The 15,159-nt window shown below is 44.5% G+C and overlaps 1 protein-coding gene across 1 annotated transcript; it reads right to left on the bottom strand.

The window, feature by feature from the left end:
• Positions 1-1,430: 1,430 nt before the first annotated feature.
• Positions 1,431-13,172, bottom strand: ENTPD6 (ectonucleoside triphosphate diphosphohydrolase 6 (putative)). Its single transcript, XM_009874840.1, has 13 exons — positions 12,837-13,172; positions 11,466-11,542; positions 10,938-11,081; positions 9,703-9,778; positions 8,103-8,138; positions 6,853-6,941; positions 5,883-5,962; positions 4,904-4,968; positions 4,455-4,556; positions 3,860-4,000; positions 2,944-3,000; positions 1,784-1,896; positions 1,431-1,520 (listed from the first exon to the last, which is right to left on the bottom strand). Exons 1-13 carry the CDS (start codon positions 13,093-13,095, stop codon positions 1,431-1,433), a joined length of 1,329 nt encoding a protein of 442 aa, XP_009873142.1. The 5' UTR covers positions 13,096-13,172.
• Between the last annotated feature and the right edge of the window lie 1,987 nt (positions 13,173-15,159).

A 15,159-nucleotide genomic window follows, 5' to 3' on the forward strand; every position in this document is an offset into this window, starting at 1 on the left:
TGGTGAAGGGACCACGATGGCATGAGGGGACAGAGTTCTCTCGCACTTCTCAATCCACCCACCCCGGCGCCAAAAGCCACACCACCACCACTGCGTTTTTGTTTTAAATCAGGGTTTTATTGTCAACGCGGCAGGGTCCGAGCATCTCCCTCACAGGCTGAGCAGCACTGCACGCTGCCACGTCTCGCTCCTGCCCCGGGGGAAGGACAAAACCAGAGCCACGAGCCCACGAGCCAGGGCACATGCTGCTGACTCTCCAGGAGGCCGAGCTCTTTTACACCCCCAAAAGACCACTCGGGTCTTTTTGAAACATCCATACAAACACAACACAATTCCACAGCGACATTACAGGCAGCACGGCATGTCCTCTCCAGCTCCCACTGCCTCTGAGATACAAAACACAGAGCCCAGGATCACTTCCAGCCTGTGTACAGGGCGCTGTAGGAATGGTGCATCACAGCTGCCCTGCCACGGCTCAGTGCAACCACAACACATTCATTTATCGAAGTGAGATGCATCTGCAGGAATCAGCACTCAAAACGCCATGTAAATACATTTGTCCCGGGCCCTGCGTCAACCTTGCCGAGGCACAAATATCTCTGAGGTCCAGTAAGCCGTGCTCAGGGGCTTGCACCTTGCCCATCAATCCTACCCTGACCAACTCTAGAACTGACAAATCCATCATCAGCCCTGTACCTGCTTCCAGGCCTCGTCCAGATCCAGCAAGTCCGCTGTCGTCTTCCACCACCAGCCTCCCAACAGCCAGGCAGCCAACAGCAGGCTGTCAGCTTTTACCCTAGAGGGCATACAGGCTCTGATTCATGCCTCTAGGTCCATACACAGAGTACTCCTGAGCTTCTCTGGTTCGGCAAGTGGAAAGCAGAGCTGAGGCTACCGCACCATATTTCAAAGCTGCTGCCCGTATAAATGCACTGTCTTTGCACGCAGGCGCACGAGTTCACCTTCAAACACGGAAGTAGTAAAATAAAATTCGTCACTGAAAACTGCTGACAAACAGGAAAAAAACACCCTGAAATCAGGACGGTAAAGAGTCCCTTCTGGAGTGACCATTTCCTACAGCGACTTCAGCACAGTACAAAGCACATAGTACAGGCAAATTCCAAAAAGGTGTGTTTTTCTCATAGAGACCATAGATGTCCTGCAGAGTCCTGGTTTTCTTTCAACAACAGCCAAGTTTTACAGCAAGTTGACTGCAGAGGCTGACAAGTCAAGGCTTATTCTTTACATACTGCACTCTGCACTGTCAAAAAGAACTAGTGATGGAGGGCACTTTGCAGGGGATGGAAGGAAAGGGGCCTAGATTATCATGACCTCCCAAAGGACTCCAGATGCCAAAAGCAGGCTCTTCAACAGATTCTCGTGTTGGGTTTTAAAAAACTCACATTCCCAAAAGTCACCTTCGTGGTGCTTTAGTAACGCAGCCTATTGAGTGAGTCGATGTAATGAAAAGTGGCTCCTAATGCCCAGCTCGTTTCAACATTGTCAATTTTCCGGGCAAGCTGGAAAAAAACAAAACACCCCCCCCAAAAAAAGAAAAGTTAAACCACAATTATTTGGGAGAAGGAGAAGCACAAAAGGTGAATAGAGTGCTGAAGGTTATCACAGCGGGTTATCACCATCGTGGGGACAGTGTCCCTCCACCCCCAATCACAGAGCACATCTTGTATGAACAAGGCAAGACAAGGACCGAGCTACCGGCCTGACGGCTCCTGCCTTGGCACCCTCCTGCCTGCTCTGCCCAGCAGTCCATTCTGTGCATCACCTTAAACACTTGGCTCTTCGGGAAGCCCAGCTCCTGCAGGAGGAAAGTGATGTACGTGAGGTCCATGCAGAGGAAAGGGCTGCTTCCGGGACTGATTTCCATGGTCTTACACACTAAGAAGAAAGAAAACAGCATGTGAAGGCACAATGCGGGCTCAGGCCTGGCATCAGCCCAGCTTTGAAAAACTTCCAGTGAATCCATCCAACACCTCTCGTCCGTCGAGTTGCACAGTGCTGGAACCTGTTACAGGTGAAACGGCATGCACATGTGAGCAGAAGCACAAAAGCTTTGGCACACTGGAAGGAAGATCAAGGCATTCTGTGTCTCTCCCCTAAGACAGATGAGTTTCTTGCATCTCTCCAGGAAAGGGTGAAAAGGGCATCCAATTTTTCTTCCATCTACTTCAAGCCTTTAAATATCTAGGCAACCTCAGGTGTGTTACGTTTCTTGAGCATAAACACTCAACAGATGTTGACAAAACCAAAGAAAAGTAAAAAAGAAGACAAAAGAAAAGACAAAACCAAAATAAAACTCACTTCCTTTCTCAGGATGAATTACACAAACGGTAGTCTAGAAAATCAGAACTGCAACAATTGTTCAGTCAGTCATGAAGTTTACCAAAATGTCCCGTGGCAGTTTGATCAAAGCCTGAGTTTGTGGTATTAAGAAAAGAATGTTTACATTTGTAAATCTGCGTAGGTGGTTCTCTCTGTAGCTGATGAAGCGAACAGCCATGAACTGGTTTTACCTCTTTTCTGATTAACAATGAAGCATATGAACAGATCTTGAGACATAAAGAAAATGTAAACCAGATCAGAACAGGTTATGCTACCACCGTGAGAACCTCCACATCTATTATGAAAGCAGGATTTAAGGACAACTGTTAACTGGTGAGTTTATTAGTAATTCTTGAGAAAGTTTTGAAACGTAAGTAGTATAAGATGTGCCTTATGCGGGCTGCAAAAGCAAGTATTGATATAAAAAGAGTTGAGAATTACAGAAATAAGCAGAAACTTTAGTGAGATACTATAGGGACAGGTGTTCAAGAAAGGTGCTCAATATTTACTTAAAACAAAAAAACCCAGGGGTTTTAGCATTGTCACACTTGGGTATGACTTCATACACAATTAGCAGTGTGTGTTTGATTGTATTCTACTCACCGTATTTAGCTGCAATTTCAAAGTCACCGACAGTTAAGGTTCCTCCTTTTTCTTTATCTAAAAGAAAAACCAAAATGGCATGTGGCCTTTTGTGGGTTTTGTATAAAGGCAGTTGTACCTTCAAGTCATAAAAGTTCTTCAAAAATAAAACCCCGAGTCGATGAAATCAATGACAAAACTCACTCTCACTTTAAAGGTAAAAGAACCTTTAAAAGATTCTTAATATAGCTTGAAAAGCCTCATTTTATTGAAGAACTTTGAGCCACTTTTGAGAAGCACAGTTTGCACACTCTCTCAGCTTGTCCCCATGTCTGTGCTGCCCTACCCTGTGATGCCTGAATGCAGTTAATGCCTTCAGCTCCGTGTGACAGGGCAGTGGTGCTCTGCCACATGCTAAATCCGAAATTCTTTGTTAAAATGGCTGAGGAGGTGGGTGCGTTTGTCCAGACAAGCTCTAGAGCTCATCATTTATGTTGTACCACTGAAGACAACAGCTTTCTGTGCACCAGCACACCACTGGAAAAGGGACGGGATGCATTCTGCACATGTGTGGGATTCCATCTAAAAAAGGTCAGTGAAGCAAAATACAGAGCCCAAGATCACTTAACTGCTTTACTGCCCAAGAAATCTGTTTATCTTTCTGAGGGCTTTTTTTCTATTTTGGATTGTAGAGTTAATCAGACCAATGATTTCTGAAATGCAGTTTGTTTACAAAAAGTTAGCAGAAGGTGCAGGTCCTATTTCACAGCCCCAGTCCCTTCTCTCTAGAAATTAATTAGCGTTCAACAGCCAGTCAAGACCAATGCCGCACAGCACTGTAACAAAAGACTTAGCAGAGCACTGTGATGTGTACAAGTGCCACCATTTCTTCCACACTTTGTCATTTAAAATGAAATGAGAACAGGAGCAAACCTACCTATGAGACCAACTTCTGCTGCACAGTCATAGTAGTAGGAGAAAGTGTAAAAATCCAAGTTCTTCACTTCCTCAGCTTTGTGCACTTTTTTGTAGAGCATCTTTGCTACTTTGCTAGAACAAGACTCGTACAGAGGCTCACCTGAAAGAAGGCAAAGAAACCCAGCACATTATGGACACACAATTTATTTAGGATCTGCTGGGACACTGGGCTCCCTTTTGCACAGTAGCACTTTGTAAGCTCTTCAGAGAGAACTGAAATCTCTGCATCTTCTTCCAGGAGTAACATGTGCCATCCTCACGTTAGGACCAAGTAAGCCACAGACCAGAGTTGGACAACATCATCTGAAGCAGAATTTTGAAAGTCCTGATCGGGGATTGCTCAAGTCCATCTGCCTTACTACCAGCAGCTTTAGGGACTGACTGGACAGACACACAAGAGGAAAGAGCTGCAGAGTCTCTTTAACAGTATGCCAAGAGGAACCAGACAGAACCGTAAACAGAGAATCTAGTGTTTTTGCAAATTGCTGAGACTATATAATTTACTCTGCTAATAGCATGCTGGCCTAGATAGGAAGAGTGATAAATCACTATACCTGCCTTCTGCCCTTTAATTTTGTACACTATCTCGGCATGTTGCCATTCAGATTTGAAGCCAGGTGGTAAACAAGGGCTGATCAATTCCTCCCCTTCTCCTACTGCGGAAGTAAAACAAAACCATATTAGGGAAAAACGTAAAGGGTTAATTTCAGATCCCTCACCCCCAGCCCTGCTCCACACTGTCCTACAGCCTCAGCGAGGCACCTCCGAGCCCCAGCTATGGCTCAGATGTGCTGTGCTCCCCCAGGGCTGGCAAGAACCCAGGTCTCCTGGGACCTAGCAGTGTCACCTCATCTCCAACGCACCCAGCCATGGTGACAGGAATCCACATTCCACTCAGGAACCTTGAGACCAGTGGGAAGGGGACAGACGACTCCTCCCCTCCCTGCAACAGGCTACGTCCCCTATGCTCAGAGTCAAGACTTGAAGAGTGCCCATAACTTACAGGGTTTTCCCTCAACTCCTCCTAAAATGGCAAGTCTTGCTGACATCAGCCCGAGTCCCAGGTAACTGCAAAGGGATAAAAGCCTCTATGAACAACAAACATTCTTCCTCAGATAGTGCACTGAACAACTTCTGCTGGGACATGCCAGTCTCCTCTCTGTGGTCCTAGAGAAATGGCTCCGAGTCAGCAGCTGATGCGCCTACAGGGAACAGCGTGACAACCCGCTCTCATTATTGCCCTTACCCAGAAGGATAATCTCTCTTTGAAAGAGCACAGGCAGTAGCCGTCAGCGGTAATCCGGCCCTTGAAGAACTGGGAATGCTGAAGGCATTCCTCTAACTCAAAGCACCCCCCTCCTCAAAGGCAGCACAGCCTCCAGCATACAGAGCTGCCTTTTTTGAGCCCAGACACACCCCACAGCAAACACAGGAGGGTGGAAGCCGTTTCCCTCTGCCTAAAACACGGGGAGCAGGGGAGGAGAGTGAGGAGGAAGGAATGGTAGAGACAAAGCAGTATGAACTGCCTGCAACCCCCATCCTTGAGATGGGGAGCAGTGAAAGAATTGGGAATGAAGCTGAGGAAGGAGGGAGAGGTAAGGTGAAGGCATTTTTTTAAAAAAATTGTTCTTATTTCTCAATCCTACTGTTTAATTTGCGATAAATTAAATTAACTTCTCGAAGTCGAGTCTGTTTTGCCTGTGATGGGAACCAGTAAGTGACCTCCCTGTTCTTCTCTTGACCCACAAGCTTTCTGTCCTATTTTATTCTCCCTGTGCTCCTAATGGACGGGGAGTGATAGAGCGACTTGGTGGGCACCTGGCAGGCAGCCAAGGTTAATCCACCACCACAACATGGCTCAGGTTTCTCCACTTCTTCCCAGCACTCATTTGCAAGGACCACACTTCAGCAAAGCACCTAGATCTCACTGATTTCACAGAATGCTTCTACCTGTACAGAAAGTCCTCTTTCCCACAACCAACCTGTAAGAGTACAGCTTGTAGGTGTGGTTAAACATCTGAAACGAAGTTGTATGGCCAGCTGGTGATGTCTGGAGAGTTGCCTGGAGGCAGAAAAAGATGTCATTGCAAGGTAGCTGCCTGCTGCAGCAACAACAGAACCTTTCAGAACATTAAGAAAAATGTGAAACAATCCTAGCCTGGTTCAGAGACAAATGACGAGTTTGCAAGTATTTTGATTTGACCGCTGATCCACAAAACAACTACAAAACCTGGAGCTAAAATTAGCATCTTCACATAGAACCTGAACGCATACATTTCTATTTGTATTCATGCCAAATTGGTGTATAAAATATTTCTTTTAAATAAAAAGGAATCCTTATTCCAGCTCTTAATTGCTTTTTTCAAGAAGCTACAGCAACTACCTCTTCACATGATCCCTACTAGGGAAAACTGTTTGCAGAATAATATGAAATCCAGGCACGCATAAACTTCCTACTCAAGTGAATTCAGATGTGAACTTCCACAAGCCAAAGGAAAAGCACATCTCTTTGCTTGCCAAGGAACAGAGTGAGGACCAGCCTGTGGTCTGAAGAAATGAAAGGGTAATTATCTAAAACACTCTGCAGCCTCTTCCCCGAGCGCACCAGTGCAGCTGGTGTATTTTTGGGGAGCGACGCTTGGGCCATGATGCTGTTCACGCTGCTCACATCTTAATCCCAGCTCTAGAATTCCCATATCCTGGACTCTTCGCAACCCCCGTGATTCTGCCGTAAGAGCACAATGTCTTGATTAGCCCAGGCTGCGACACTGCAGGTACAGCATCCCAACCCTCTGCTGTTGCGCAGCCTTACAATGAGCAGTATCTCTGCTCAGGCCAGGCATGGCTGCATGTCATGCTGACAGACTCTGAGTCTGTTCCCAAAGGAAACAAATCTGACCAGTTACTGATTTCTGCACCGGCATTTCCCAACTATGTGCACGTTCACATTACCTCGGTGCGGGGAAGGAAGGTGATCTGTGTTGATCCACCACCCAAATCCAGCATCCCGACGCTTCTCTTCTGTGGATCATCTAGGCTGCCTGAAATGTGTGACAGAACAGAGAAAGCCATGGTGGGCGCTGTGAGAAAGCGGCTGGGAACAAAACCAGGAGTACAGTGGTAAAGAAAGAGGACAATCTAACTCCATTCGTCAGCTTCCAGCCAGCATTAAATCACAGTGTCATCCCCTGGGCTCTTACTTTGGCTTTATCAGGGTGACTTGAAAATTCTCAAATGACAGAGTTTCTCTTGTGTCTCCGGTGGCTGTTCATGCTCTAAATACAGCAGCTTTGGTTCTTGGGTTCCTAAACATCTTTCAGTGGATGCAAGGACCCTTTTGCAAGCTCTGCTCTGGTAACCACTTTGTAACACAGAGGAATGTGGTTTTCTTGGCCATCTCTCCCTGATCCCTTAGCGATATTTCGCAGATTCCTATGGCCAAGGGGGGTGACACACTGAAAAGAGCTGCCCTAAGAGACTCAGCTCTCTTGGAATTCTTCCTGCTGCCAGCCCAGACGTCTCTTCTCATTTAAATCCAGTTCTTCTCAGATCCTTGAAATATACCTTCCTGGCAAGGCTAGTGTGTGCCAAGTAACTCGGTATATCTCATGATAGTTGATGTTTGAAGATCTCTGACCTTTCTGGTATTTCCTGTGAGCATAAAAATCTTTAGAGCAGTTGTAGCACCGCTCCAGACGCTGTGTGTGAAGAACCAAGCAGACTTATTGTTAGAGGGCTTCAGCTTGTTTTTTTCTGTACTCTTCAGCTACACTTTTCTAACTCAGCAGTGTAAACACTCACGGTATTTCTGTGTTATAAATCTGTGAGGAAGTAGCAGAGCCATTTCTTTCATTCGGTGTGGCTGCCAAACGCATCTAGAATATCCACCTTAAAAACTGAGCCGGAGCTAGTGGCAAACTCTAAAAAGGAATGAAGTTCTCTGGTACCCTACAGGGAACTGAAAGAAAGGCTACATTAAACATCTAGGGAAAGGAATTAAATTCCTCACTCTGTCAAGTAAACGGCCAAAATCCTAGTGACTTAAATAGGCCAGTCCAAAAAAAAAAGCTGCTGACTTATTCCTAGACCCTTCTTTCTCCCACTCCAGCCCACTGAAAGAGCAAATTCCACACAGGGGCAGAAAACAGCATGAATTTCACAGCATTGGTCATGTCTTTATGCACATGCTTACATACACATACCTGTTAAAAAATTTATTGTGATCCAGGCTGAAATACCTAGTAAGAAGAAAGATTCAGAAGACACACCGTTAGGTCATACCGTTTCATTTTATCTAACAACAGTAACAAACAAGGTGAGCTGTGTTACAAGGTCTTCCTGCTTTAGGCTCTGTATAGATGGAGGCCTTTCTAAGTTTTCTCAGACAGTTTAATTGCCCCATGTGAACAACATAACCAGCAAACCAGAGCTTGTCACCCAACAACAGCCAGGGACACCAGCACAAGCTCCCTTGTGCCCCTTTCACACACAGAGGAATTCTAAAGTCTCCAGAGGATGTCTAGCTGAGAGCTAAGCAACAAGGACTTTCAGGAAGGGTGAACAGGAGTGGCTTTTCTGAGCTTCCCTGACCCACCTTGCCCCAAAGCCACGGTTTCCGCAACTGTCAACGGCTCAAAAACTGCAATTAGATGCCTTGCACAAACAGAATGAGCTTCTACAGCAGAGCTTATGCGATATTTGGAAAAGATGGCCCACACATCAAACGCCTGGAGCGCTCTGTATTTCACACAGGTCAAAAACTTAGGCAAAACATCACAAAGACTTCGCTCCTTAGCTAAAGGACACAGAAATGACTGACACATCACACATTTTCTAGGAAAACATGCACTGGTAGGCTTGTATTTGATGTCGAGCACTCAACATTCCTTTCAAATACTAAGAATTTTATCTTTTCAGTGTTCTAGTTTTTCCTGTTTTCCTCTAAGCATTTTTGTGAGCCTTACTATTTCTGTCTTCTTCTTGGTTTATAAACGCTTTCTCCGTAAATTAGATAAATTAGTAGGCATATAGTTAACAAATTCAAATATTTATCCATGTGGTTAAAACTCAAGGCATGCTAGGGAACACGGTCCAGTTCAACCCTTGGCTGAACCAAGGCTGTCACTGCTATTAATAATTTTAAAACAAAACAATGAGAAGAATTACAACATCTTTCTTCCATTAAGCAGTAAAAAAAGAAACTCATAAACAGCTCCAAACAGCTCTAGCTATTTTAAAGTTTGTTTTCTAAATGGACTTAAAACATGTTTCAGCACTCAGTTACTTAGAATTTAGACACGTTTCTTCAAATTATTTTAAATTAAGACTGATTCTGGGTTCTGTCCTCAGCATTTTTTGACGAGCATCAATTACATTAGCATATATTTTCTTCCCTACATATCATTTTTTCAGATTGAATTTACACATTCAGTAGGTCAGTCACAATTAAAGATATGACCAAATACTTTCAGAAAGCTCTGAAGAGCACTGTCAAGAGCAAGGCTGGCAAAATCAGTTGCTGAAGACCATCTCAACGAGCAGAGATATTCAGAAACCTTTCCAGAAGCTCTGACTGTACAGCAGCTTCACAAAGATCCCACAGGAACTGCCCAGCACCCAAGAGCTTTGAGAATCAGGAGAGATCAGGACTTCAAATGGGGAAAGGTAGCACAAGATCTCCCGAGGCAGCCTGAAAACTGCCAAACCCACTGCTTGTGGGGTCCCACTACAGTGAGTGGGGACTTGTCACAACACGGCCGGAATCTCCAGGATTGCAGAAAGGGTCTCCACAAGTGAGCCTACCTTCATCAGTTCCATTCATTATCGACACACAGTTGTCCCTCACGAAGAAGGGGGAGGCCTGAAAAATCTCCTTCACCTGCAGTTCAAATAAAAGCTACACTCAGAGAAATCATTTTTTCAGCTGGAAAGCAAGTTGGTTTTTTTTTTTTAGAACTCTTGGTTTTACACAACTGCTCCTCTTTCTTGTGCCAAATTCTGATTGCTGCTCACCGCTGTGTTTGAGGTTCAGGGGCCCAAGCAGCATCAGCAGGTGCTCTGTTATGAAAGGTCAGCGATTTACACGCTGGCTCTGCAGTTTGGTGCAGAAACAGGGGTGGATGTGTGAGTTTTCAAGCACGAAGACTGCTCAGAAATGCCATTAACAAAGGATGGACGTGGGTAGGGAAGGGAATCCAGTTTACTTTGCCACAGTTGGTGACTTGCAGGCTATTATATATGCACAGGAGAGGCAGGAGATGGACATCCTCACTTTCAGGAGTGTCCCAGGGAACGGTATTTTTAAGAGGAGGTCCTCTGTTGGAGGTCCTCTATACTATATCCTACATAAGCTAGCAAAGTCCTAGGTTTCCAGAGTCCTCTAAGGTAACAACTGCAGCAGTTCCAGTTGAAATTAGGCATGGAAAAGAACAGGCCAGCTTGCGGGCAGCAGAGAACAATACAGACATTGGTTTCAACCACACCACGTTTCTTCCTTCTAATTATTGCTTAGAAAAGGAGTACAGTCAGTACACCCTTCATAAACTTCTCTGGCAGCCATAAAGTCTAGAACATAACAATTTCATTTATTTTTATAATATTTTAAAATATTAAACATATTTCATATGCCTATAAATACAATTTCCATTATTTCCCATCAATATAAAGGAGCACCCTTGCAGCAGCAGGCTGATAACATGACTAATCAAATAGCAGAGAGCTTTTCTCAAAATAGCAACATCCTGGTCAAAACTACCCACAAACCAAGTAGGAACAAGCCTGCGGTGAGTGTTAGGAGTATCTCGTTACCCTTGTTATGTCGTATATAATCTCCAGGCTTATTTGGAGCTGTCAGCATGCCCCTGTGCTCGTACCCACACAATTTCTCCCTCCATCCCCCTTTCCGATCAGGTGGCTCCGTGCTGCTTTCAGAGTGAAACGTCAGGAATGGCTCACGTACATGAAGATTAAGGAGCATGCACCTTGCACAGAAGGGACCAAATTTTGCTATAAAATTTCTGGAAGGCAAGAAATAGTACCTTATCCAGCAACCTCTGAGCCTTCTCTCCCGGCAGCAACCGTAGGCCAGCTGTGGCTTTCAGTACCAGAGGCGTAAACTTCCACAGCTCCGCAGGAACTTCCTTTTTCGCCACCTCCAAGAGCTCTTTTATTCCCTGGCTGCTCTGTGAGCAAAGAATAAAAAACTCTTTAGATTTCCCTTCCTTGGAAGGGCAAAAGTCTGACTAGAGGTATGATTAACTCTGGAATAATGTGGAACAGAGACAAGCGAATATCATTTTCTCAAGGGCATCAAAATTCTTAAGGCAGAAATAGGAAAAACACCCACTGTGCTTAGTTAACATCACTGCTGAGCAGAAATAGATGCATCCTGCTCCTCTGCACGTCAACCAACTTTTACTGCGGGCTTGTAATCATTTGGAGATATTTCCCCCTACTGAGTGGGTTCAACACACCGCACCACAGCAGAATGTGATTTACAGGGCATATCAAAACCAGGAGGCTTTGGCGCATTTATGTTGCTTTTATAGCACCAGAAAGAAAATTACCTTTTCAACATCATCGGCATATGCGGATAGACCTGGCTTCAGCGCTTTAAACGTCTCGTGGGTTAATTTGGGAGTCTCTGTTGAAAAGCAGCGTTCCAAAATTAAGCAACGGTACAAACAATTTTGCGTACACAAAAAGAAAACCATTATACAAATTACATCATTACGTGCTACTGTAAGCTAAATGAAGCCTCTGTCTAACCAACCATCAATACCCATCCGATCTTTAAATACAGCCCTTGCTATGGAAGTTAGCCCCCCAGAAAACCATTTTTAAAAGTCACAACTGTTTTTCAGGTGCTGGCGTCCACTATGTATGTATTTTTCACGTGCACTCAATGATCACCAGATGGGTGTAGGTTGTCTTTGAGCCCTTACACCTGCCGCATGTAGCTTTCCAAACCGCACCTGTAACCAAGACCTCGCATTTCAGTGTGCGCTGTTCTTGCTAAACTCAGTTCAGCAAAACTCAGTGGAAGCTTTCCCACCATTTTCTAGGGCGGCAGAGAGAGCCAGACCTACATATTTTGGAAACCTGCAGTACAGACGTTTATGCAAACCTGCAGGCAAGACAAGGTGAGTTTGACAACATCCTCCTCCTGTAGTCAAGTACAGTCCATAAAGTTTCCTGCAATATGTTCTGAAATGGTGTGGAAAGAGAAGGAGGCACAGATTTGGGAGTATGTTGGAAGAAGGAAATCCACGGACTGCCGTTTAACGCCTTTGGTGGCTAAGCCTTACACAAGCCCGTTCTGCAAACCGAAGGTGCTGCCCACAGGCCAATCACACCATAAGCACTGCACAAATAGGAGCTGACAACACCTAAACAAACGAAACTTATGACTCCAGAGGAAAACTGGAGATTTTTGTACACTTCTGTCTCACTTCTCAGTAATACCTACTGTCCAAATGCAATACACAGCAATTTTAACCAAATAGTGAAGTTTTGCCATTTAAATTCAACACTGAAGCCCAGGATGCATTAAACTAGACAATGCAGAGATAAGCAGCTCACTGCCAGGAGTTGGAGACAGCCAACCTCATGGTGAAAATCTGGGAGAATAAGGCAGGGTGAATTTATAATCCTCTCTTCCACCAAGCAGCATGATGAAAAACTGTTCTTCTTCAAGGCAGCACTCTAAAGGTACAGCTGCTATTTAGTTCACATTCTGACATTGGAACATTTTCTCCCTCTTGAATATTTTTGTAATTTCATCCAAACTCACACGCTCGAATCATAATGAACTTCCTGACAGCTCTCTAGAAAGTGCTGTAGCACGTTTGTACAAGTAATCCCCAGTAAAGATTCCTCAATAATCTGCTCCATACGTTACGGAAGAATCAATCTACCATACAACAAGCAGGCCATACCTTTTGGCTGCTGTGTGAATTTAAAAATATGGATGCGAGTTCCTGTGCTTCCTGCATCAAACATAATTCCATAAAAGACTGAGAGATCTGTGGTCTGTGCCTGATGGTTCAGTTTGTCTCCCTGGCTTTCAGCAACTCCTTCTGTTGCTCCCATGATGGGTTTGGAATCTAAGTGCCATTTTATGTATGCAACATAAACAGCTATGCATGTCAAAATCCCAAATGCGAAGAAGCGCTTTGATATCTTCATGGCTTCCATTTATCAGATGTCTTCTTTCTTCCCTTTATCGTACGTTTTACTTCTTGCCCTTCACGTAGTTGTTTTCCACACCATTCCTATATCTAACAGAAAAGATATGTTTTAGTTTGTAAAGTCGCTGAAAGGACCTAAGAATATGTCAGTTATCTGATAAGGGACTTAGAGGAGTAAACTCGATTTGAGCATTAGTTAAAAACCTGTTAATTGGTTTAGATCTGTGATAAAACAGTTGGGTATGATAGTCAAAGTAAGCAGTAAGTCACTGCAACAAACAGCCTGGTAAAAACAAACCCTTATGCACAGAGAGTGACAGACTACTGCTGGCAAGGAAAAGGATTTATGCCAGAAACTCCTTCAGCATCTGGAGTAAGACTGAGGTATCAGCTACTGTCTTCAGTGCCCAAATCTCTCTCAGCTAACCCAGGAAAACTGCAGTTAGATGCTTATACTTATTCCGGTAGGACAGTGTAGAATCCTGCATTCAAAAATCTGGGATTCAGCTGCTAATCTCTTCTAAAACTGGCCCTAGCAGCAAAATCCCTCTCTCCCATGTTGCTTGTCTCAACCATCAAATGTCTCCATGGCTGCAGGATGCCTACAAGACCACACTCTTCTCCCAGCGATTCAGAAGGGACACATCCATCCTCCTTCAGCATGTCATCGAGATCTACAGCTAATTTAAAGACACAAAGCTGCATAAATCTTCTTTCCCACACTGTTACTGAGGTCAGAAAAGGAACAGAGTCTAGAGAAGCTAAACGAAGCAACTGAGCTGGGAAGGGACCTCAAAGCTCTCTCAGGTATGGGGACCCACCATGTTGCTCAGGGCTACATCCAATTCCACTGTGAAAACCTCTAAGGATGGAGAGCCCACAACTGCTCTCGACAACCCGAATCACAGAATCACAGAATCATCCAGGTTGGAAAAGACCCTTGGGATCATCGAGTCCAACTATTAACCCTACTTGCAAGTTCACCCCTAGACCATATCACGCAACACCACATCCAAGCGATGCTTAAACACATCCAGGGATGGCGACTCAACCACCTCCCTGGGCAGCCTTTTCCAATACCCCACAACTCTTTCCGTGAAGCACTTCTTCCTAGTGTCTAGTCTAAACCTACCCTGTTTAAGCTTGAAGTTCTGTCACTAAATACCCAAGAAAAGAGGCCAGCACCAACCTCTCCACAATATCCTTTCAGTAGTTGTAGAGAGTGATGAGTTGCAGAGAGTGATGAGTTGCAGAGAGTGATGATACAGCTCTCTTCATTCCTTGCCCATGGTGGGGTGGCTGGAACTAGATGTTCTTTAAGGTCCCTTCCAACTCTAACAATTCAGTGATTCTATGATTCATTAGCTCCTGGGTGGTGAAGGAGGTCCCGAAAGACTGGACGAGGACAATTTAAAATCAGTGTTCAAAAGGCAAGATGGAAATTCCAAGGAATTAAGAGTAGCCTCTCCAGCTCCAACACCAGGAAAGAACCACAGGGAAGCACAATGCAAGCACTCAGGCACCATCTCCCAGATGATAAAAAAGCCCCACACCAGTCAGTGGTGATTTTTGGGGAGCGAGTCACATTTTATCTTTCCTTTTCTGATAGTGTAATTACAAAGAGAGAGCAAAGCAGCTGATGAAGCTGGCTTGAACAAGGTTTTGACATGCATATATATATATGTGTGTGTATATATATGTGTGTGTGTATTATATACATATCTATATATACATACATGTATCTCTCTCTATATATACACATGTATCTATAGACACACACATGCATTTATATATATATATGTCTCTATCTATAGATACACACGCACATGTATCTCTATATATAGATGCGAATCCGGGAGGCGTACAGAAGGTGAGAGGGGAAGGAATTTAAATCCAAGGTGATTAGGATGCATCGTCAGAACGATGGGTAAGACAAAATCTTGTAAAAATGGAGGGAAGCAAAACCACAAGCACAAAGACACACTAAGGGATAGGTGTGGGGGGAGGAATTGCCATGAAAGAGAAGGCGGGAAGCTGGCACTGCAACCGGTTCCTCAATAAATACATCAAT

Source organism: Apaloderma vittatum, unplaced genomic scaffold (assembly GCF_000703405.1).
Source record: "Apaloderma vittatum isolate BGI_N311 unplaced genomic scaffold, ASM70340v1 scaffold22238, whole genome shotgun sequence".
Classification (NCBI taxonomy): Eukaryota; Metazoa; Chordata; class Aves; order Trogoniformes; family Trogonidae; genus Apaloderma; species Apaloderma vittatum.